The 24,810-nt window shown below is 41.1% G+C and overlaps 3 protein-coding genes across 3 annotated transcripts; 1 reads left to right on the top strand and 2 right to left on the bottom strand.

Annotated features, from left to right (window-relative positions):
• The first annotated feature begins 1,767 nt into the window (after positions 1-1,767).
• LOC5515568 lies at positions 1,768-5,148 on the top strand. The gene is made up of 5 exons (XM_001635588.3): positions 1,768-1,926; positions 3,078-3,277; positions 3,462-3,663; positions 4,167-4,372; positions 4,663-5,148. Exons 1-5 carry the CDS (start codon positions 1,905-1,907, stop codon positions 4,852-4,854), a joined length of 822 nt encoding a protein of 273 aa, XP_001635638.1. The 5' UTR covers positions 1,768-1,904; the 3' UTR covers positions 4,855-5,148.
• LOC5515569 (regucalcin) lies at positions 4,978-18,510 on the bottom strand. Its single transcript, XM_032385262.2, has 13 exons — positions 17,957-18,510; positions 15,384-15,420; positions 13,986-14,056; positions 12,663-12,696; positions 12,012-12,055; positions 10,695-10,713; positions 10,109-10,164; positions 9,343-9,387; positions 7,326-7,399; positions 6,607-6,691; positions 6,167-6,232; positions 5,623-5,744; positions 4,978-5,316 (listed from the first exon to the last, which is right to left on the bottom strand). The coding sequence occupies exons 1-13, from the start codon at positions 18,092-18,094 to the stop codon at positions 5,208-5,210; spliced, it is 900 nt and encodes a 299-aa protein (XP_032241153.1). The 5' UTR covers positions 18,095-18,510; the 3' UTR covers positions 4,978-5,207.
• A 1,534-nt stretch (positions 18,511-20,044) lies between these two features.
• On the bottom strand, positions 20,045-23,064 carry LOC5515529 (5-hydroxytryptamine receptor 1A). Its single transcript, XM_001635648.3, has 2 exons — positions 22,427-23,064; positions 20,045-21,858 (listed from the first exon to the last, which is right to left on the bottom strand). Exon 2 carries the CDS (start codon positions 21,706-21,708, stop codon positions 20,725-20,727), a length of 984 nt encoding a protein of 327 aa, XP_001635698.2. The 5' UTR covers positions 21,709-21,858; positions 22,427-23,064; the 3' UTR covers positions 20,045-20,724.
• Between the last annotated feature and the right edge of the window lie 1,746 nt (positions 23,065-24,810).

Raw genomic sequence — 24,810 nt, forward strand, 5'->3', positions numbered from 1 at the left:
ATTTGAAAACATTATCTACAGTCAGAATATCTAGTAAGTTTAGCAATGGTTTGGCACTTGCAGTGTCTTTCCAATAAGTGCGGGCAAAAAAAATTAATCTGACAAAATGATTTTGTTTTGTTTGCAAACTTTTCAAGTTCGTTTTGAAAGTGCTACCCCATGCTAATATGCCATATGAAATATGTGGATAGACCAGATTGTAATAGATTTGCTTCAATTGTTGGATAGAAAGATAGTGCCTTAATTTAGATATTATTCCTATGTTTCTGGAAATGCGGGAGCGAATAAAATAAATGTGATTTTTCCATGTAAGATGTTCGTCTATCATTACTCCTAGGTATTTAATGTACTTCTTACGTTCCAACAATTGATCAGATCCATCTGAATTTCTAAATCGAATATTAATAGGAGTATCTTTTTTTCTCGATGATTTGATTATCATGTAATTTGTTTTTGTCATATTTAAAGAAACCTTATTAACGTGGCACCAGTTTTCCACCTTGGCAAGCTCCGTATTCATCAAATTCTCTAGTGCTATAAGATCGCTGGAAGAGGCGAAAACATTGGTGTCATCTGCGAATATTTTGAAACTTAGCTTGTCAGAGGAATGTGGCAGATCGTTTATGTAGATTAGACACGTGCATTTGAGACACAAGAACGCTTGCCCTGTAGGAAACTGTATCCAATCATCTGTGATGATATATCAAGCCACTGAAACACGGAAGGACAACGATGTTTACATCTCTAGTTAGACGGAACAAAATTCTTTCATTCTTCAATATTGAAATATTGCATTGTAAACGTGCTTTTTGGATTTAGTTTCAGCGGCGTAGCCAGGATTTTTAAAAGGAGGGGGCCCAAAAGGGACTTTCAAGGCATTTGTAATAATAATAGCCTATTGTATTATTTGATTGACATTGTAATCAATACTAGATAACCGCACCCATTTGTAATCACGTATAAGCTTTAGCTCGACCATCAATAAACACTATTCAATCACTACCCTTGGAGTACGTTATTCCGCTATCCATCCTACACTATCCTTCATCTTCTACAAAGCTCGGATCATTACAGCATTTTCTTCCTGTATTTTAGATAATGTATCATAAATTTACTTTATTTTCGGCTGCTAAAAGGGGGAGGCCGGGCCCCCTAAGCCCCCCCTGGCCACGCCCCTGAGTTTGTCGATACTTTGATTACAACTTCAAAGAGAGGGGATGATACCAAAAGTTTTAGTGTAAAAGTTGATGTGCGATATCTCACTAAATAAACACTTGTCATGATTATGGTTATTAACTGCACTCTCTCATCTATGACTGCACATCCCCTCAACAAGACATCATTTGAAAGTCATAACGTGTTAACGATTTTAGATTGACTGTTATGATTATTAGACTTCACTTTTCCCTTTCTAGACAGACAATGCCTTAAATAAAATATAATTTCTTTTGTTTGATGTTTTGTTTGATTTTTTCCCTTTACAAACTTGAGAAACCATGATTATGAAACAAAGAGTTAGTGCTCAGTACTTGCTAATCTTTCAGCTCGAGCACATAAAGCTTAAAGGCCCACCTACACTAACGATTTTCAGTTGACAATTTTTAGTTGCAACTATAGTTGCCCCATAAAAATTGTTCAATTTGCTTCATCTACATAAAAATTGTCAACTAAAAATTGTTAGTGTAAATGGGGCTTGAGAACTTCTAGTCCTTCTAGTTTATTAGCTTTTCTTGGATTGGGTTACCTGTTGTAAGCATTAATCGGAAGACTGGTAATTCCACGAATTCGCACTTCAGTGCACTTTACACACTTTGGAACATTATTTTTAACATTCTTACACTAAAGTCACATTAACAGAAGCAGCCAGAATCAAGCGCCGATAAAATACTGTTCACACTGTTAAGATGGCCTTGAACGATCAAACATGTAAGTTTAGTCGTCGTAAGATCCCTCAAAAGCTTATTTTTTCCTTTGAAGGTCTTCACCGTTTTCGGTTGAATCGGGTAATCCATACACGTAACCTTACCAGGACGCAGGGGCGAATAGGGGAGATATGGGTAAAGCTTTAAATGTAAGGACTATTTTATTAATTAATATCATTCGTATGGTATGTAAAACACAAAGCTTCCACTCAATATTTAAACGAAAGAAATCCTTCGTTCGATGGGGCATACTTTGCATATTTTAGAAGAATGTTCTCTTTGCCTTAACGTAGCGTAACAAATTTATGCTAGGCTTACGCAAGTATTAGTTTGATAAAATCAATATGGAGGTTTGTCCTACGTTTGTCATACGTCAGACGTATACGTATTATATTTTATTTTATATACTATGCATACCTCTAAACAATTGCCTTAACGTAGCGTAGGAAATTTATGCTAGGCTTCCGCAAGTATAAGTTTGATAAAATCTATAAGGAGGTTGATCCAGACATGTGTGTCTATAAGCTTGTGTTTGCATCACTAGCACACTAGTAAAAAACTAGGATTCAAGGACCAGATTAAAATAAAAACTTAATGTCAATTCTAGGAAACACATTTTTTATGTCAATCAAGCTAGTCGTGTTTGTGAAGAAATGTGTGCAAAATCTGAAAACAGTAATATGCAGTATGACTAATAAAACTACAATGAAAATTACAATATCATTTCAATATAATAATGCATTAAAATAACAACAACAACAATAATATTATTAATAATATAGCTCGATAATAGCTATTTCAATCTTATGGCTGTAAAAAGTGTCATTATTTATCAGGGGGGAAAGCTGCCACTTCGAAAGTTTTCCGACCCTTTCCCCAAGTTACAGACTTTAAAGAGGTTTAAAAATTGGTCAGAATACCTGTTAAAAAATGAGGCCCCCCTAAATGTATTAAAATTTGTGGCCCTCCCCCAAACAAAGCAACCCTCCCCCCATTAATAATGACCCTTCCCTTATTTATTATTAATAACAATGATAATATTGATGTTCTGAATTATTTAGTTAAATATCATTTTCATAATTGCAATGGTGAATCGATGTTGTAATGAGGATTGTGCTAAATAGTTGTTATTGCTGAAGTACACTATTCCAACAGTTAGCCTTAATGAGCTCCCGATTGCACCAGTTGGGGCGCAACCGCAGACATTCCAGCCAAGTCTGCTTGATCCTACCTCCATGATCCTGTACAATAGTTTGGGCAGAAAGCACATGAGCAGTGATTCCTTGCTATCTACCACAAGACTGGCTGGTGACCAGCTCAACATGACCATTAATCAGCAGTTCGTTTCCCTCAAGGTGCATAATATAACCAAAATGTTAATGTGCAATATTATAGGCTAATAAGACAGAGCATGAGAAAGTTAACCAATGCAAGAACCACACCCTATTGGGTGTCTGTGCCCCCCCCCCATGTTCTGGCAATTTATTAATAGCTATTTACAAATGGCTTTTTTGTCAATGTTTTCTAATATCTTTTTAGGGCACCATGAGTTATTCTGAGCTCTTGCAAGGGCTTTTGTATCAGGGGGAGAAACTGGGACAGTATGGAACATTCAAGGCCCTTCAGTTCTCATATCTGACCATTTCTGATGAGAACAATGTAACCATGACCACCAGACCTAGTGGTGTGTGCATGCTGACTGACAAGCGACTCCTATTTCTCTCTTCTCAAGCCAGCCATAGTAAGATCAAATGTATTCATAATTTTGTAAGGATATGATTTAGCAAGTCAGTAACATGGATTATCCAAAAATAAGCTGATGGTTGAAAAGTCAAAAACTACAATAATTCCACTACTTTCAGTGCTTGATATTTAAAAAAGGTTATTTCAAATAGTATAACATATATTTCAAGCATTATTACTAGGTATGATTATTTTTCAAAACAACATACACTCTAACCACAAACCCTTCTCAAACATTCAGAGCTCACATTCTACTTACATTACTAAAAGGCTAAAACTAAAACAATTAATTACTACTTAATCATGTTTGTCTGGTGAATATCTCCTTACATTTTGTGACAAGCTGTTGTAAAAATCTGTTGAGTGACTAACTCTACAGGCTCTACTGACAAGTGGCATATAGCAGCAAGACATATCGAAAACATAGTTTGTAAACATAAAAATTGGTTGATCTGGTCATGGCTAAGTACTTATTGTGCTGTGTGTGTTTGTATTTGCCAGGTTCCTCAATGCAGGAAGTTGGTGATGCTAAAAAGCTCCCTGGTGGCTACTCCCTCAACGCAAGCCTTGGAGACAGCACCTTCTACTTGCCCATTCCCCTAAGGCTGTTCCGAAGTGTCGAGATGAATGGCAAATCTGGAGTTAGTGGGGAAGTGATGATTTCCGGCAAGGAACCCGCTTGTGGAGGTTTTTGTGGAATTTGTGGAGTGAGTAAATAGAAATGTTATGCAAATGTTATGCGTATCAAATACGAAATTTTCAAGCCGTCATATGTACCACCCATACATATATCCCACCATATTCCACTCATATACTGTTCTCTAAGCCTGCTAATTGATAGGGAATTGACAATTATTTTACGACCAAAAACCTGGGCTATTACTGCACAAAAAATCTGCTCAAAACCTCGAAAGAAAGTACTAAAAATAGGTATATGGGCATACAATCCGTAACCTTTTCTTCACATGCCTCTGATAATAGCTTTTTCTTCACCTAGATGTTGAAAGAATGGTCGGCAGGCCCTGTAACCATCAGTCAGCTTAACGAAATGTGTGTGAATATTGGGCTACTTCTTCCCCCATGGGAGAGGCGTGGCTATCTACATATCTTTGTCACGCCAGACACCCCAAATTCTGTGGTGCGAGACTTCGTGGCACTTCTTCAGCAGCATGCTCATGGCCTCCATTAATATCCCATCCCTGGGTAGAGCTTGGCTAACTATTTGATGTTTTTAGAGAGTCTTAAGTTTTATAATGTCTAAATTGTGTAAAGCATTTGTAACCAGTTTTATGCCGGTGCAAGCCAGTTATGATAAGCAGTAGAAGCTATTTTTAATTATCCCTGCTCCAACTAGAACAGTGTTTAGCCATAGCCATTACAATAGTTGTCACTCACCTGTCATTAGATCTATTACATTTATTGGTAAAATATAAAATGATGTTTGCTTTATAACTTGAAAACCAATAAAGATCATTTACATTAATCTACTTCTGATACTGGTGTATGTTTATGATCCCTTAAAACAAATTATAATCTTTTCTCCTAACCATTAAAGGGAATGCTTGGTAGACCTTTAGCCCCTAGGTTCTTTACTCGGAAGACAGACCCTGCCAAAGGCTGAGCGTCCTTCTCCTCCTGGGACAGTCTGCACCTATGAAATTATGAGTAACGGGGTTTATAATCTCACCCTCTCCCTTCCTCTCTCTCAGCCCCAAGCTTGCAGTGTTGTTATTTGGAAATTATAAATAAAATAAATTTAAAAATACAGTTTTAAAGTAAAAAAAAATTGCAAAAAGATATTTTTCAAGGCCACACTCTCCCTAGTATTTTAGAAAAGCCTTCCCCGTCATTGCCTTATCTCTATGGGCCGTGCACCGCTTGACGGAGGTACCACTACACATAGAAAGGCAGCATATTTAATATATGTATCGGCTGCGTTGTTTGGAACTTGCGTTACCTTTCACTTGTGACTATCAGCTGATCATAGTCCGGGCCCATCCAACAACATGACGTTGTCTTGGAGACGGGGAACTCAATGACTGACAATTCTTTGCCATTACTTGGATCATAACGGACAACCTGGAAACGCGAGGTTGTCAGCAGTAAACTGCTACACAAACAAAATGAATATTCCACGACTTGATTTGCGTGACTTTGAATGCCGATTATTTCATTGTTTTTAATTATAGATATTGGATTTGTTTCGCGGCCGCAGAATTCACACAGGTCTGACCCAGTGGCTGATGGTTACTGGCAAAGGAGAGTCATTCAAGTTCATTGTAAACGCCAGTTTACAAGTGCGATTTTTGTCGCACCATTGGGTCCGTTATGGTTTACAAAGTAATTGACTTTGTAGAACCATATAATGGATTTCACATCCAATTTTGCGGCTTTATTGCAGAAAAAAACAAGCGCACTAAAGTTGTAAAAAATAATCGCTGCGACAGATTGACATAAATTGCATCAGAAATCGCAAGTGTAATCCGGCCTTAGAGGTGTACCTTTCCGCCATTGTACATTGCAACCCATAACATCCCGTCCGAATCCACACTCATCCCGTCTGGCACCTGTAAAACAACACAGGGTTGCCAATCAATCTTTTACGGCTCTGAGGGACATTGCGCCCAGCCACTGCAAAACCTTTTCTTTCATGAGGAATATGAGAAAAAGCATTACGGTTTACGTCAATCCCTATCCAAAAGTTACCAATTCTGATTGGCGATACTTTGCTGCTTGTTATAAACAAACCAACCTTGTTTTCTTTCATGAGGAGTATGAGAAAAAGCATTACGGTTTACGTCAATCCCTATACAAAAGTTACCAATTCTGATTGGCGATACTTTGCTGCTTGTCATAAACGAACCAACATTGTTTTCTTAATATAAGGCGTTTGTCCTATCACAATACGATCTTTTGCTAAATTTATCAAATACAAACTCACCCCGTACAGCGGGTCGACCTGCACTGCGATTCTTCTGTTGCTGATTGATCCGGTGGGCATATCAAAGTCGTACGCATATACACACCTATAAGATCAGTTGCTTATTGACCCAGTATGGGCATATCAAAGTCGTACGCATATACACAACTACAAGATCAGTTGCTGATTGACCCAATATAGGCATATCAAAGTCGTACGCATATACACAACTACAAGATCGGTTGCTGATTGACCCAGTATAGGCATATCAAAGTCGTACTCCTTGTTACATAGCATATCAAAGTCGTACTCCTTGTTACATAGTACCACTGACGTACTTTGCTGGTATTGTGTCTACCCCTTGTTAAGGGTTGGTTTTCACTTGGACGTAAGCGCAAGCGCAGCGCACGTAATTTTCCGATTCTTACTAGAACGCAAGCGCAAGAGAACGCAAGCGCTTGATTTTCTTGCGCTTATGTTTGTACGGAAGCCGGAACGGGGTATCACTTCTACCAACCTTCGCAAGTCGCAACTAGACTACTGCGTTCTCGGCTTGTTTGAGCGATTCTCACTTGTGTTGCGCTTTCCGACCATCACTTCTACTACCAACCTTCGCAAGTCGCAACTGGACTACTGCGTTCTTGGCTTGTTTGAGCGATTCTCACTTGTGTTGCGCTTCTGTTTGTGCTTACGCTTGGGTCCTAGTGAGAACCAACCTTAAGTACCAGGGACTTACTAACCTTGCTGGTATTGAGTCTATAAAATACATGGTCTTGTTATCTGGGCTCCAGCCCAGTCCATTAGAAATCGTTATCTGCGAAGAGAACGCGTTATGCTCAAAGGACAGTTAGTTGAACATCATGGTACCCCTCTGTAGGATACACCCAGGAACGAAAAATAAGGGAGGACTAGATAGTGTTTGAGGTGAAAAATTTTGAAAATCTGTTGTTTGTACACGCACACCTGAATAACGCCATTTCAAATGAGCGCGCGCTCTGTTTTGGGTTTTTTTCTCAATGATAACTTTTGTCCCCGTTGTTTTAGAAAATTGACACCTTTCCCGAATATGCCTTATAGTTTTAAAACATTCTTCAGTGCTTTAAAGTTAGCATAATTAATCGTACGACTGCATTTTTTGCTATGTTTTCCTCTGGCATTTACAGAGGACCTCATTCTAGTCATGCAAAAAAGGGGATGGAGCTATTCCTATTCCCTCCCCGATTTGGAATGACCACTTGGACCAGGCGCGCGCCTTTAATAATAATTAATAGCGCGTTCGTGTTGAAAGGTCTTATAAACCCCTAGTATCAAACAAACTATTTTGTCGATATTTAACAGAATTTCTGGCGTAGATTACGAATATCGAGGTCTTTTTGCCCGTTTCGGCCCAACAGTTGACATTTTGGCGATTGAAATTTTACTTCCAGTCGAATATACGGCGGAAGTAAAATTACCCTATAGGTTTTTTAAAACACTAATTTGATGGCTTTTGTGCTTAAATAAAACGACCTTCTTAAACTTTAACAGATACGAAAAATGTTTCATCGGAAAATTTGATCTCTTCTTCACATCCCTGGAAAATATCTTTGAAAGAAATTCTAACTAGTTAGATTTTAAGGTTATTTTTTTCGTTCTGCACGACACAGAATGCTGTGTTTTTCCAAGTTCATCCAAGGTCATTTTGCAAACGCACCAGCTAAAACTCGCACAGCAAAACAATCAACACTCGAAAGGTTATAGAGAATTTGGTAACGATTAATCAGAAGAACCTGCTCTTTAGAAAACCTCTAAAGTGGGATGAGATGACTGAAATAAAAGATTGCGAAGCAGCCGATGACTCATCGTCAACAAAATGTGATATTTTCATTCATGAATCATTGTTTTGATTTGCGATTTTTATTCTAGTTATAAAATGGTAGTAGTTGCATAATAGAATTAAGGTCTGTGAATACAATTGACCGTTTTATTGACAAACCCATCCACTTTCTTTTCACGAGTGAAATTTTACCATTTGACTTTGTTTTACCACTGTTCTGTTGATGGAGCATCGTTGTAAATCTCATTTATTGTCAGCTCACATTTCTTTTTTGTAGGTTTGTAAGGGACATGTTCGTATTCTTCATCGTTGTCAAACTCTTCGGATGATGACTTTTTTGCTGTGAGAGTTTCTACTAGGCATGTTGGCTGAATGACCTTGGGTGAACTTAGGGCAAAAAAAACACATCTTTTGTGTCCGGCGAAGCTGATCCAGCGTACAAGATTTTGTCAGTGATATGCCGAAGAGATCAATTTTTCGTAGCCGTTTAAATCTATGAAGATCGTTTTATTAAAGGGCAAAAAAGTGTTAAAACCTATAGGGTAAATTTACTTCCGCCGTATATTCAACCGGAAGTAAAATTGCAATGGCCAAAAGGCTTTTAGGCCTAAATTGGCAAAAATATTCGTATTCTACGCCAGATTTTCTATTAATTCCCAAAAATGACCGACGGGGTGTTTTTGTTGCAGAATGTTGCGACTTGGAGCAATTTGTTGCAGAAAGTAGAGGAGCGTACTTGTCGTGCGACTTCGAGAAAGGCAGAACAGGTTGCAAAGGGGTGTCACACGCCAAAAAATGCGCGTGCGACTTGCAATTATATCTTTTTTGCGAGACGGTCGCAAGAGAAAAACCGTACGTGTGACAGGGCCTTCAAGCAACGGTTGCCATTTAAAGGGCTCCCAGCTAAAAATGAAAAGTAATGGGAGGCACTGGAGACCTACCTTTGAATCGTGTTTGGTCACAGCCCCGTCAGCATGCAAACAAAACTAGAAAGGAAATGAGACAGGGGCTCATAAGTAGGGGCAATCAACTTCCCCACATTCTGGTATTATATAGGTGTCACGGCGTTTCCTAGGATCAGGCTATTTTTAGACGCGCGGATGAGCCAATCAGATTCGACCTTCTTGTTGACGTTTTGGCTGAAATCAACTGCACCCGCAGTCACAGACAAAAAGTTATGTTCTTTCTTCGGAACTTTGACTTTCGTTGCTCTCTTCTGTCGTTCGTAGGCAGAGTTGGATTTATATGATATGAATCCAACTCTGCCTACGAACGAAAGTATATGTCAATGTATTTGATTGGCCCGTTTGTGGCGCACGCGTCTAAAAATACCCTAGTATTAGTAGTAGTAGTTGTTGTTGTTTATCAGCTGAATAAGGATTTAACCGGCTTTGTGGCTTTGTGCAACCGGCCCCAGATCATAGCCCCTAATGAGCCCCTGACAGGATAATGACTTGGGAGAGAAGCGGAAAGTATTCGCACCGACCGTCCCCTCCCAACAGTCCAGTGTCAATCATGCAACTTGTCCCCTCCCAACAGTCCAGTGTCGGTCATGCAACTTGTCCCCTCCCAACAGTCCAGTGTCAATCATGCAACTTGTCCCCTCCCAACAGTCCAGTGTCGGTCATGGATTTCACAGCGTACTTTTCATTCTCCCCCTCCTTTTCTGGCTTTAAAAGTGTTATCCGAACACTACAAGACACTTACCAGTGACCCCTGTTCCGGTACAACCTCAGTCGCACGTGGTTCGGGTCCCATACTCCCTTGACACAAGCGCACAACAAATACCATATAAAGAATACATATATATTACAAATCTATGAGCTGTAGTAAAATTCACACGATTTCTAAAGCAGTTAACATCAAATTATTTCAAAATGATAATTAAAAAAATTAAGTTACTATCAAGAAAACGACCTGGAAAATCGGGTGAATTTAGGTTAATATTGATTTCTGTTTTGTCACCCTAGCAACGACGATGTTCAGGTGCTATTAGGTGGGGCAGAAGGGGTGTGTCACCCCCCTCCATCCCCGAACGCACCATTCAAACGAACGCCTTATCAAATCCCTGTCATCCAGTCAAATTCTAAAGACATTCTCTCTCATCATCGGACGCACAAAATCTCGAAAAATGGTTATTTTCAAATTAATCTTTCCCATGGGCTGATGCTAATCCTAACTAGATTATACTTCTAAAATACATTAACGTTATCATAGAGATGTCATTTTTATTAAGCGTAAACTAATTAACCCAAATGCCGCTTGAAAAAAATCTTTTCTTAATGGCACTTACCTGCCCAGAAGCGTCCAGCCTGTCGATAAAAGAAATAGTGGGTCAGGTGGAAGTAGCTACCATGAAAATGCGTCAAAGAACAGACAATTTCTAAGATAGTGGGCGTCAAAGAACAGGCAACTTCTAAGTTAGTGGGCGTCAAAGAACAGGCAACTTCTAAGTTAGTGGGCGTCAAAGAACAGGCAACTGCTAAGTTAGTGGGCGTCAAAGAACAGGCAACTTCTAAGTTAGTGGGCGTCAAAGAACAGGCAACTTCTAAGTTAGTGGGCGTCAAAGAACAGGCAACTGCTAAGATAGTGCGCGTCAAAGAACAGGCAACTTCTAAGTTAGTGGGCGTCTGCCCTCGTGCTCGAGGAGTTCAGACTTGTTTTTATGTGCTCCGCTAAAATCACTTAGAATCGATCTTTTTCAACTAAATTCATCCCAATTCTGTCTTGAATTGAACATTCATCAGCTAGAGGATCCTGATTGAGTTTTTCGAGGATTTTTTTAGCGTTTTCGCATCGTTTCTACTCTTCTGGCTCATGCTGGGTTTCAAGTTTTCCGCCAAGATCTCGTCCTTCTGAAGCTGTTCGCAAGTCCAGTAAGCTGATCATTTGCTCAAGTATTTGTCTTGCTTTTAATCTAAACATTACGGACTCCTTATACACTACCTTTTACTTTGAGTATATATCAAAGATACTCAGATTTAACCAACAGTAAGGGGTAACTTCTAAGATAGTGAGTGTCAAAGAAAATGTCACCTTCTAAGGTAGTGGGCGTCAAAGAAAATGTCATTTTCTAAGTTAGTGGGCGTCAAAGAAAATGTCATCTTCTAAGATAGTGGGCGTCAAGAAAAATGTGATCTTGTAAGATAGTGGGCGTCAAAGAAAATGTCATCTTCTAAGATAGTGGGTAGAAAATGAACCTCAAAAATAGTAGGTGTATATATTGATAAGCGAAATGGGATTGGTTGTGTTTTTTTACTCTTGTTCCCAGAAGCAATGGTGAACAGGTTAAAACGGTGAGCCATATGTGCTCGTTACTTCACTTTATTCCTTTAGAATTCTCATTAATCTCGGGAATTCCTTTATCTTATTATCAATATTGAATATAGTATAAAACGTTATTTCTGTATTGAATAAATATAAATCAAGATATCCGAAAAGGGATGGAGCAAAGGGTGAGCAAGGAATACGGATTTGACTGAACAACGGAGAACAGAATATCAGGATAAACTTTAACCGGGAGGGGTTTCCTGGCATGCCCCTGTTTGTAAATGAATAACCATTCCCTCACACAATATTCTACTACAAGCCTCAAGGGGCCTTGACTTACAGGGTCGCATTTTCCATCATTGAAACGATTATTCGGTTTGTCCTCTGCAAGTAATAAAGACACATACTATTAAAACAGCCATTAACAATAATATAATTTGGTGCGAGGATTGAGATAAATAGTGGTCAGTAGCGGATCTAGGGGGAGGGTTTAGGGGGTTTACCCCTCCCCCTTGGGCTGCCAGATAGCCATTTGTAACAAATACATCCCCCCCCCTTTGTCACTGAGCCAATTCCCCCACCCCTCATCCCTTTGTCACTGAGCCAATCCCCCCACCCCTCATCCCTTTGTCACTGAGCCAATCCCCCCACCCCTCATCCCTTTGTCACTGAGCCAATCCCCCCACCCCTCATCCCTTTGTCACTGAGCCAATCCCCCCACCCCTCATCCCTTTGTCACTGAGCCAATCCCCCCACCCCTCATCCCTTTGTCACTGAGCCAATCCCCCCACCCCTCATCCCTTTGTCACTGAGCCAATCCCCCCATTAGCGAAAAGCTAGATCCGCCCCTGGTGGTACTCTAGGTTTCAGACGCTTGTTCCTCCCATGCCTCAACTTCTAAACCGGTAAGTTGTGAGGCACCCGACTCGCCGTTGACATTTTTTTGTCGCGTTTTAATCGACAAAATTTTCTAAGAACGTCCTACATGTACCGTCAACAGTAGCAACAACTTCTTTCTTTCCTGTCTGTGGAATACAAAGAACGAAATAAAGCAGTGAGAAGGAAAGAAAATCTATTTCATGCACGTTTTGTTCTCGTTGCCGTAGCAGTAGTCATAATACAGGGCCGAAGCAGAGTGGGGTACGTGCCCCCCCCCCCCCCCAATATTGGCAAAAATTATAAGGAAATGGCCAATAGGGACTCGTCTGTGGCCCCAATAGTTTTTCAATGTTTCTGCATCGTGCTCCTACCCTCCAATATTTCGAGGCCCGCTATACAAGCTCTGTATCTTTATATCTATGTTCTTGTTTGTCGTTGTTGATTCACTACAGTTAGCCGATGATGGTGATGGTGTCATTTTGCTGCCGCTGTGATGATTGCTGATGTTGTAGATAAGTAACCAGGCCTTTTGATGCCTCTGTTATCGCCGTGATTCTGGGCCCTTAGGCGATCTTAGGCGATTTTGTATTAATATTTTGGTAATACGGTAACCGAGCGAGCGAGACTGAGCAGCAAAATGATAACTTGAAGGTTAGCTTTATTCTAACAATGATAACAGTGATATGACGGTTTGACCCAATCTCTGATACTGTTGCTCCTTTTCTTTTTTTGTTCCTATTATTATTTGTGCTTGTTGTTCTTTGCTGTTCAATGCTGCTGCTAGAGTAATCAAGGTTTCCTTGCTAGGGCCTCTTGTCGTCAAGGTTTACTCTCAGGAGCGGGTCCAGGGGTGGTAAAGGAGGTGATTTGCCAACCCTTTTAGGGCAAATTTCTACACTCTTTGTACCCGATACCTCTTTGTCGCTCAATTTTTGTATGCCTTTCACTCTAGCCGCCCCATTATATAAAATCACCCCACATAGATATATGACTCTACTGTTGCTGTTGTTCCTGCTGATGTTGATGTTGTTGCTGTCGTTGTTCCTGTTGCTTCTGTTGTTGTTGTTGCTGCTGTTGTTCCTGTTGTTGTTGCTTCTGTTGTTGTTGTTGCTGTTGTTGTTGCTGTTGTTGTTCCTGTTGTTGTTGTTGCTGTTGTTGTTCCTGTTGCTTCTGTTGTTGTTGTTGCTGTTGTTGTTGCTGTTGTTGTTGTTGCTGTTGTTGTTCCTGTTGTTGTTGTTGTTGTTGTTGTTGCTGTTGCTGTTGCTGCTGTTGTTCCTGTTGTTGTTGTTGCTGTTGTTGTTGCTGCTGTTGTTGCTGCTGTTGTTGCTGTCGTTGTTGTTGTTGTTGCTGCTGTTGTTGTTGTTGCTGCTGGTGTTGTTGTTGTTGTTGTTCCTATTGTTGTTGGTCATTGTCAATATTAGTGTGGGTTTTTTACCTCTAGATCCAAATACGTGTAGCTTCGTCCACATAACACCACCACAGATCCCCCCGTCTTTCGTGGTACGGCTGAAAAACAATATATTATATTACAAGGAGGGAGCCCGTCTTCCGTGGTACGGCTGAAAAACTACATATTATATTACAAGAGAGGGAGCCCGTCTTCCGTGGTACGGCTAAAAAAACAACATATTATATTACAAGGAGGGAGCCCGTCTTCCGTGGTACGGCTGAAAAACAATATATTATATTACAAGGGAGGGAGTCCGTCTTCCGTGGTACGGCTGAAAAACAATATTTTATATTACAAGGGAGGGACCCCGTCTTCCGTGGTACGGCTGAAAAACAATATATTATATTACAAGGGAGGGACCCCGTCTTCCGTGGTACGGCTGAAAAACAACATATTATATTACAAGGGAGGGACCCCGTCTTCCGTGGTACGGCTGAAAAACAACATATTATATTACAAGAGAGGGAGCCCGTCTTCCGTGGTACGGCTGAAAAACAACATATTACATTACAAGGGAGGGACCCCCGTCTTCCGTGGTACGGCTGAAAAACAATATATTATATTACAAGGGAGGGACCCCGTCTTCCGTGGTACGGCTGAAAAACAACATATTATATTACAAGGAGGGACCCCGTCTTCCGTGGTACGGCTGAAAAACAACATATTATATTACAAGGGAGGGACCCCGTCTTCCGTGGTACGGCTGAAAAACAACATATTATATTACAAGGGAGGGAGCCCGTCTTCCGTGGTACGGCTGAAAAACAACATATTATATTACAAGGGAGGGAGCCCGTCTTCCGTGGTACGGCTGAAAAACAATATATTATATTACAAGGGAGGGACCCCGTCTTCCGTGGTACGGCTGAAAAACAACATATTATATTACAAGGGAGGGAGCCCGTCTTCCGTGGTACGGCTGAAAAACAATATATTATATTACAAGGGAGGGACCCCGTCTTCCGTGATACGACTGAAAAACAATATATTATATTACAAGGGAGGGACCCCGTCTTCCGTGGTACGGCTGAAAAACAATATTTTATATTACAAGGGAGGGGGGGGATAGTCCCCCTCATAGCCTTGGCGGGGAGCGTCGCAGTATTAACTTAAAATTATGAAAACGCTGTGCTATTTCCATTAATTATGCTAAGAGGAAGGATTCAACGGAAAACACACGATGTTTTGATTAATATAATCCGAAATGACGGTTATTCGGTATCGTGTCCTTTCTACGGTAACCAAAATTTATAAATAAACTTGCAATCTAGGGCGCCTTTTTCCTGTGAATTAGTTTATCGTTATGTGGGATCTCATTGAATTTTGTTCTTCCGATAATATATTTGTAGAAATATAAATAAGTAGAAATAAACCAGACCTTACCTGCCCCAACAGTATCGTCGAAATCATACTTAGTATCCTGTGAACGGGAAAATAAGTGCGATTTAAGCCCGACCGACTTTTCTTCAATGCGTGTCTGGGGGGAGAGGAGGGGATTAAGCGGGGAGCTCTTGAAAGTGGTCATTAAATACACCGAGGGGGGGGAGGGTAGATTTTTACTAAGACACCTTAAAATATACATAGCCCCCCGTTTCATTGTACACAATTTTTTCGGCGCCCCCCCCCCCCCCATCTTTAAGAACCCCAAAATTTTCAGACCTCCCCCTTTACGATCTCGATAAACAAAAAAAGTCTTTAAATCTGGAAAAAGAATACTGCGAAGTTGCCCTCCTTGTCCGAGTTGATGATGATCCAGTCAAGTTCATCATTACTTTAGAATCTGACATCTCTTCTTTACAATTTTACAACTTTCGGTTTCGGCCTTCATAATTTCCTATTTTTTTTGCATGTGAAATCGTGTAAAATGGTGCAAGGTTGGGCTGCAGGGATTTTTTCCCTTAATCAGTTACTTGAGGGAACTTTTTTTTCCAAATCACCCCCCTCACTCCTCTCAAAAGTCAAATGGTCCACACCTGAGGACAAATGTGAAGAAGTATGCATTTGTATATATTTGTTTTTGTTAAGAATATTTTTCTGTATAAAAAGAGATATCATGACCAACGTATAAAACATTGTATGTATATCGTTTTGTGGATTTGCAGGCTGTTTAGAGGTTTATTTCCATTTGTTAACTGATAAACAGTATTGGTAAATCCAAATATACTGAAAGCTTAGTCGGAAAATCCAACTGTTATGTACTGAAAGCTGGAATTATCGATATTATGGTTTATAAAGACAATAGTATTAAACGTTGGCAAGAGATCATGGTCTCTTGACGTTGGTGATTTGGCTTAATATTCAATCTGTATTTGTGCTACAAACTACCCTGGGTACCAGAGGCTCCGAGCTTCGCAGCGACAACGATTTGAGCGAAGCTAAGCTTGGAGCCTCTGGTACCCTGGGTAGCTACAAACTAGATCATATCAGTAAAATATTAAAGCTAAAAAGTACGGCTCCTAAAAAAGCCAGAGCCCTCCTTTAGAGGACCTTTTTTTAGCCCCCGTTCTTGGTGGTTAAGATTTTCGGAGCGCCCCCCCCCCCCTCAAAAACTTCCCTCCCCCCGGTAAAATTCAAGTGTTAAAGTTTTATAGTCAAGATAGAACAAAAGAGAACATATACATTGCAGTGTATTAGTACTAAATAAACTAAATAATATTTCACGTGTTTTTGAAAACCACTCTATTGCTCGGTTATATTTACCAAACGTTGTTAACTTGAAGTAATAAAAATAAAACTCGGGCACGTTTCAGCTAACACGTCGGAGTTGTTCGCGCGCCACGGGGTATCAGATAACGCAACGCTGCTTGGCCGGGTTGTCGAAGAAGACACCAGGAGACACGGAGATGGCGTCGCAAAACAAGGCACATTTCAGGCAGAAAAGAGAGGATTTCGTGCTTTTATTACTTGAAATCAACAAATTCTGTTCCTTCCGCCCTTGCATATGTGTGCTATCACTGCGTGACATTAACATAAGTTTGACACAATTAGATCTCATCGTTACGTGACAGTGACACATGCGTGACATTGGATACACGCGTGACATAATGGCATATCACTGCGTGACATTGACACATGCGTGACCTTGGACACACGCGTGACATAGTAACATATCACTGCGTGACATTAACATAAGTTTGACACAATGAGATCTTATCATTGCGTGACATTGTTGGACACGCACGTGACATAATGACATATTACTGCGTGACATTGACACATGTGTGACTCTTTGACATCACATCCGTAATATCTTGGTAATTATATGACCCTCAGTATTCTTTTTGAACGTTTGGCGCTAAACCAGCGACGGAGATAACGAACAGTAGAAAAACAATCACATATTTAGTCGCAATTAGTAGAGCCCCCGAATGGTCCCCGAAATTTCGATGTGCTCGCAGTTTTCGGCTAATGCTCGCATGCTCGCGCAATTTTTTCCACCTAAAAATGCTCGGTCTCGCATAAAACACGGGGTGCTAGCAAGTGCTCGACAAAGACCATTTGGGGGCCTTATTAGTAGACTGGGGTCGAGCTATTTGCTAAGGGGAGGAGGTAGAATGTGCGCAAAGCATTGCCTTGCTGATATTCACTAAATTTAGGAGAGCTTGAGTTGACGGGATCAAATATGGGTAATGTTGAAGCTTTTAGACGATTTCACGACATTGGATTGATACAACACAGACAATAACATCGGGAAACAAAACAAAAGAACAGTAATATTACAATCAGGTTATCCAGCCAATCCTGTTAGGCCTTACGAGCGGGCTTCTACACTTCTCTAGTAAGGAAGGGTTCCAGTTACCCGGGTTTTGAGTTCGAGTTTACCAAATCTAAGGGAAATCAAACCCGGTTAAAGTCAACGGAGATTTCCAGCTATCTGAGTTCACTTTAGCGGGGTGCGCTGTACTCTTATGCCATGATAACCCGTTCATATTGAATAAAACATAGAGTAGGCTAACCTTGCCGGTAGCAGCATCATATAGGTGAACACTCTTGCCTAGGATGTCAACATAGACCAGCTTACTGCTTTGCTCGTCCCAGTGAGGGGCTTCGCCGAGTTGGGCAAAACATCCTTCAAGCACGCTGATCTCAGCCATCGTATACTACATACAACAACTCCTGAAGCTCAGCTCAGAATTAGAGGAGGCAATTTGAGAACCGCCGTGCTAGGCACTTGACAAGCCATAACACGAATGTCGACCTTGCTTGCTGTACTTTATTGACAGAAAGTTCAAGACGATTACCCTCGCAGTTAACAGGGTAAGGCCTGGCTAAATTAGGCGACATGTCGAGCGTGACATGTAGCGTGCGACATGTCTTTTAAATGTTTCCTAGTTTAGCCAGTACCAAAAACATGTAATACCGCGACACGAATCTCACGAATCTATCCGAAAAACATTTCTTTGTCGCTGGTACAAGATTTGTCGTGCGCTACAATCTCTCTCAGGGTAGCTAAACTAGGAGACATGCAGAGGACATGTATCACTCGGCATGTCGCCTAGTTTAGCCAATCCTTTAGGATCAATCGGGGTGTGTATTACTGTTGATTGGCGCAGCCTAAAGCGATAAGGTGGCACCCCCCCCCCCCCCCCCCCCCCCCACTGCTCGTACATAAGGGACACACTACTTTTTTTAGTATTCGGTAATCTGGTAATGGAGTTTGGTTGGATCTACGCATTTCTGCTCATCCTGCTTTTCCAAGCTATAAAATAATTTTCCATGGTTGACCATAATTTTCTAGGTATAGCATACAAAAACCTCTTCAAACCCCTCCTTGACCCCTCCCCCAGGAGACTGATTCAAAATGTTTTGAGTCTTTTCATAGACGTATAATGACAACCGTGCAAGGCAATTAGAAGCTCACAAATGTTTCATACCCCTTATGAAATCAAAACAACATGTGTTGAGTCAAAAGAAGTTTTACCTGAAGTGCGCAAAGACTTCGAATCGATGTCCAGAAAAATACTTTTTTTATTTAGACGCTAAAAAAAGGCCAGCCCGTTCCTAGGGAAGGGAGGGGGTGGGGGGGGGGGGGGAGCGTTGGCACCCCAACAGCTCGCAATAGACGAGACAAAACTAGAAAATAAGCGAATTAGAATTGTCATAAATCTATAAGTCAGACGTTTTTGTAGCCAAATCTGATAATAATCGTCATGTGTCATGGCGATGCTGAAATGGCACAAAAATCCCTTTTGTTTTTTGGGGGACGGTCAGATTTTTATCAGCAAATTAATGGAAGATGCCTCTTTAGTCTTTGGCATTTTGGGCCGTGGCTAACTAGAAAATTCAATGACTGTTTAAAAGAGAAATTTCCTGACAATCGGGGTTTTGGCAATTTATGGAGAATGCCGTCCAGTATGTTTAAAACATTCGAGCACATCGCGCGGTATTACATGCATAACAACTCCCATAAAGCTATTGGCCAGGAGTCTTGATGCATCTGCAAATTCGCCGGAATTCTGATACAACAAAATCTGGTCTGACTGGCAGAACAGAGGCGAGAAATTCAAACATTTTGTTTAGACAATCAAATTCGATTTAAGTATTTTTTACCACTGCGATTTAGCGTAAAGGTCCTTATATCTAATGGCCTTTGTAGATGGTTCCATGCAAACTAAAGCGTATTGTTCCTTGTTCCCCGGGACTAGCCGGGAGGGGGGGGTGGTCTCCCGATATCAAACGGACGGGGATCATCGTCGGGACTTTGCGTGCTTAGGCATGAACATACCCTTTTAAAAAACGAAACGAAAATAATTTGTAATTAAAAAAAAACAGATCATTGTTAAGCTCGCGATAAATTATCGTCCCGTGGGTTGTATGATTTTTTCGCTGGTTAGTGATCTAAAAACACCGATTGACACGTTTTAACGCTCTTTCATGAGCTACAAGTTGGACGAGCGATGGCTATAATAGCACCCTAAAAGATACGGAGGTAAAAAAATGGGCATTCTCATTTTCACCCCTAAAAGATACCCAAGGCTCCAAATTTACATCCTAAAAGATACGACGATGATCCCCGTCCGATGGATATAGGGAGTAACCCCCCCCCCCCCCCCCCGGGGTTCTAGCCTCACTGATTTGTCCAATCAGCCAGGAAATGTCAAGGTGAGGTGCCCCCCTCCCCCTATACTCATTTCCCTCTAATATAATACTGTCTACAAGCAATGTTTACGGCCACGAGTATACAGAAGGTGTTAGTATTCCTTGGCGCTCTGTTTCAGGTACTTTATGACGACATCGTTCCCAGGCCGTGCGCCGACAAGAATGACCCAGATGTACCGGATGCGCGATGTCCTGGTGCGAGCCTGACGCAATGAACTGCAATAAGCAACAATAATCACGATATGCAATTTGTGATACCACCGTCAAAAGAAATCTGGTATCTAGTCATTTCATTATTTTCAATATTAAAGGACTTGAGTTGTATTTTCTGATCTCTTGTCCAGCTACATATATCGTAAAGGGTTGTGCAGGAAAAGAAATCTATACACATAACAATAGCTTGCTTTTCACGGATCCCTTCAAACTTGCGCTCGGGGGTTCGGCCACAGGCAGCTGCAACGCCTTGGAATCTTTTGTCAAGTTTTTGCAACAGTCCCCTCTGATTTTGACTTCTCCTGAGAGTAAGAAAAAACAATGGTTCCCGCACCTTATCACTTCTATTGTATTCATTTTGTGGGTTCGGAACCCTGTCTAAGGGGCCGCAGACCATTGACGTCTTCTAATGCTATTGACGCAACCTTCTTGTTACTACGATGATAAAGTTGAAAAATGCGCTTCTAAGCTTCCTGCTAAAACAGAAGAATATAACTGGGTTGAGAGCGCTTGTGATATGCGGCATGATAGTAATGAAAGTAGTGTTAATAGGCTTGTTAAGCTGCCTGAGACAACTGTCGCACCAGTACACCACCATCAGAATCACAAAGAACGGCGTCCAACACACGAAAAAGCTGCAGATCACGATAGCTAGTGTCTGCGCGGCTTTGATCTCGCGCACAAGGGCTACCCGCTTGGTCGCCATATTGCCGTCCGCAAAGGCGGGTGGTAGCGGGTGAATCGCCTTGATTGTTGATCTCCAGTTCTGCACGGCGACGATGAAGACACAACTGTAAGTTGCGACGATGATGTTCAGAGGCACGAAGAACGCGACAATTGCTGAGAAGGTATAGTAGTACGGATCAAATTTGAAGCAGCCAAAGTTGTTATAACCGACTATTTCTTGTCCCGGAGTGGTCCAGTTGATCAGTGCGAGAGACGCGATTACAATAGCATTGATCCAAACAGAAGCGAGTGAGAGAAATCCAGTCTTTCGGGTGACTACCCGATGGTACTTTTGCGGGAACACTGTGGCGATGAAGCGATCCAGGCTAATAAGGGCGAGGTTTGCGAACGCCGCGCATCTGCACACCAGGTCCACCCAGATCCAAAAAATACAGGCTTCCCGAGTCAGACACCAGTGTGAATTGTGCAGCGTTTGGTCAATACGAAAAGGTAGCGAGAATACGGCTACCATGAGATCACTGATAGCTAGAGATACCACAAGGTAGTTAGTGAAGCGATGTAAGGAGGATGTCCAAAGGATCGAGACACACATACAACTGTTCCCGAGAAGTGTTACTATGGCAACCACGATCAGGTAGACCGCCTGGGCTGCGTACTCGAACGTAGTAGGAGCCTGGCAGTCAAGAGCGGGATGAGACGTCTTGTTCATTGGGATGTATTTTTCTTTGTTCTACTCACTGTTGTGCGTTTCTTCCGCACCGCCGTTGAACTTCTCGTAGCGTATCAAACAACAGCAAAGATAGCGCCCTTTTTAGTGTCTACTCGAATTCACAGTATGGCATATCCACGAGTAAAACACCTAAATATAAAATTGGATATAAGAATATGCACGAAGAGACGTAGTGCTATCATTATAGCCTGCTTTTATCGGCGACAGGCTTACAAGGCCTAGGCGAGATAGCGCTATCACGCCTTGTGCGCAATAAAAGCAATAAACGGGTCGCTGTCTTGGATCAGTGATAAGTAACAATCTACATTAAAAACACTGTGTATATTGATGTCGCTAAATGATGTCCGTATGAGCAATTAGTAGATGACCGACCCACTTTCTAAACGGTTGCCCAACGAAATTGTCTTAGTTATAAGGAAAAAGGAATATTATCCAATATATTGTTAATCAAGGGATCTTTGAAAAAAATTAGACGGAAAACGCACTGATAAACCAAGCCTTCTACGATTCACTGATAAGTCTTCTACCATTCACTGATAAGCCTTATAGCATTCTACAGAAAAGCAGGTAGACTAAAAGCAAAACAGATTAGGATTGAAAAAAGAACAATAATGAATTGATGTTCAGGGCTGGGCGTTATCAAGACGAATCGTGGAGTCAAAAAGTGTTTTGTTTTGGGATGATCATAACTACTTACCGTTAGTTTCGTCGTCTTTCGTTGTTTCGTCGGCCAAGGGATCTCAGATCACGTCCAGTGCTACAAGAAATATTGATAAAGAGCCTGATAAGACTTTGGCTCAGCAGTCCTGTAAGCGTGGGGGAGTAAGAATAAGAGTTATTGTGTAGACGCTATGGAAAGCTTCTATAGCAGGTGTCCCGCCGAATGCTGCACGCACTAAGTCAACATTCAATCGGAACCTATCGCATATAATATATTGAATTCACTCAATTGCTCAGAACGCGAAGATAAAACAATAAGATTCGAGGAATCTAGAAGTGGAGCAAGGTCGTTAGACGCTCGTAATGATGGGCGCTTTATTAAACTACGCTGACACCTAACAGTGAAAAACAATTTACCAGACGTTTTAATAAAAAATACTTAAATACACGGCTCTTTGTTTCTCCGTGTCACTTTGTTTCCTTTTTATCAAATGTCGAAGATAATATTTTCTTAGTGCTTTTTATCGCCACTTATTCCCTTCTTATGAAATGTCGAGTCTTATATTTTCCTTATTCTTTCTTAGAAGTTTGATTGTTATAAAGAAAATGATATCACCATGTTTGACTTACCTGACGTGTTTGCTACTGTACTTGTATGTTACCAATGTGCAACGAGTATTGAGTCATTATAGAATCAGGCGGCGGACTTGCCAATCATTCTTGTCAATAAACACACACGTAAATGGGGCTAAATCGCAAGCCCGTTTTCTTTTTTAAATGCTTTCCATGTTTCTTTTTACAAATTCGTTATAATAACACATTTTATAAGAACAGTTAATTCTGAAGCCACAACGACTCCATTTCCCTGACTTAAAAAAGTCAGAGGGTTTAGCACATCAACGATTTTCAAAATAATTTGTCTTTCATTCAAATTCGATGTCATCCATCCCTTGTGTCGTGAGTCTTTCACAGCATCTTCCTCATTTACGGCCCAGTTTAAAATGGAAATATACCACCAGTACACGGTAGTGGCTTATTGAACCCCTAAAAACACGCATAGGAAGCTGATGTAACCCCCTAAAAACAAGCTGATGTAACCCCCTAAAAACACGCCTAGAAAGCTGATTTGGCCCCCTAAAAAACGTCTATGAAGCTGATTTAACCCCTTAAAAACACGCCTAAAAAGCTGACTTAACCCGCCCCTAAAACACGCATAGAAAGCCGACTTAAAAAACGGCTTGGAAGCTGATTTAACCCCTTAAAACACGGCTATGAAGCTGATTTAACCCCCTAAAAACACGGCTATAAAGCTGACTTAAGCCCCTAAAAACACGGCTAGGAAGCTGATTTAACCCCTCAAAAACACGGCTAGGAAGCTGATTTAACCCCTTAAAAACACGGCTAGGAAGCTGATTTAACCCCCTAAAACCACGGCTATGAAGCTGATTTAACCCCTTAAAACACAGGTTGGAAGCTGATTTAACCCCCTAAAAACACGGCTAGGAAGCTGATTTAACCCCTAAAACACGGCTAGGAAGCTGATTTAACCCCCTAAAACCACGGCTAGGAAGCTGATTTAACCCCTTAAAAACACGGCTATGAAGCTGATTTAACCCCTTAAAAACACGGCTAGGAAGCTGATTTAACCCCCTAAAAACACGGCTAGGAAGCTGATTTAACCCCCTAAAAACACGGCTAGGAAGCTGATTTAACCCCTTAAAAACACGGCTAGGAAGCTGATTTAACCCCTTAAAAACACGGCTAGGAAGCTGATTTAACCCCTTAAAAATACGGCTAGCAAGCTAATTTAACCCCCTAAAAACACGCGTAGGAAGCTGATTTAAGCCCCTAAAAACACGGCTATGAAGCTGATTCAACCCCCTAAAAACACGGCTATGAAGCTGATTTAACCCCCTAAAAACACGCGTAGGAAGCTGAGTTAAGCCCCTAAAAACACGGCTATGAAGCTGATTCAACCCCCTAAAAACACGGCTAGGAAGCTGATTCAACCCCCTAAAACACGGCTAGGAAGCTGCTTTAACCCCCTAAAAACATTTGTAGTGCCGCCCTTTTCAGTTTATATCCATTTGTTCCTGTTAACTGATAATAAACAGTATTGGTAAATCCAATTGTTATGTACTGGAAGATGGATCTGTAAACCCAACTGTTATATACTGAAAGTTAAAAAAGTACGGCTCCTAAAAAATTCAGAGCCCCCCCTTTAGAGGACCTTTTTTTCGTAGCCCCCCCTTTTGGTGGTTAAAAATTTTAGGAGCCCCCCCTCAATATCTTCCCTCTCCCCCGGTGTATTTAATAAACACTCCCTTAGTCCCCTAAAACGGCTATGGAGCTGATTCAACCCCCTAAAACTGGGGAGCTGATTGAACTGTCTTGAACATTAATAATAATAATGTTAGACTG

This window comes from Nematostella vectensis, chromosome 2 (assembly GCF_932526225.1).
Source record: "Nematostella vectensis chromosome 2, jaNemVect1.1, whole genome shotgun sequence".
NCBI lineage: Eukaryota > Metazoa > Cnidaria > Anthozoa > Actiniaria > Edwardsiidae > Nematostella > Nematostella vectensis.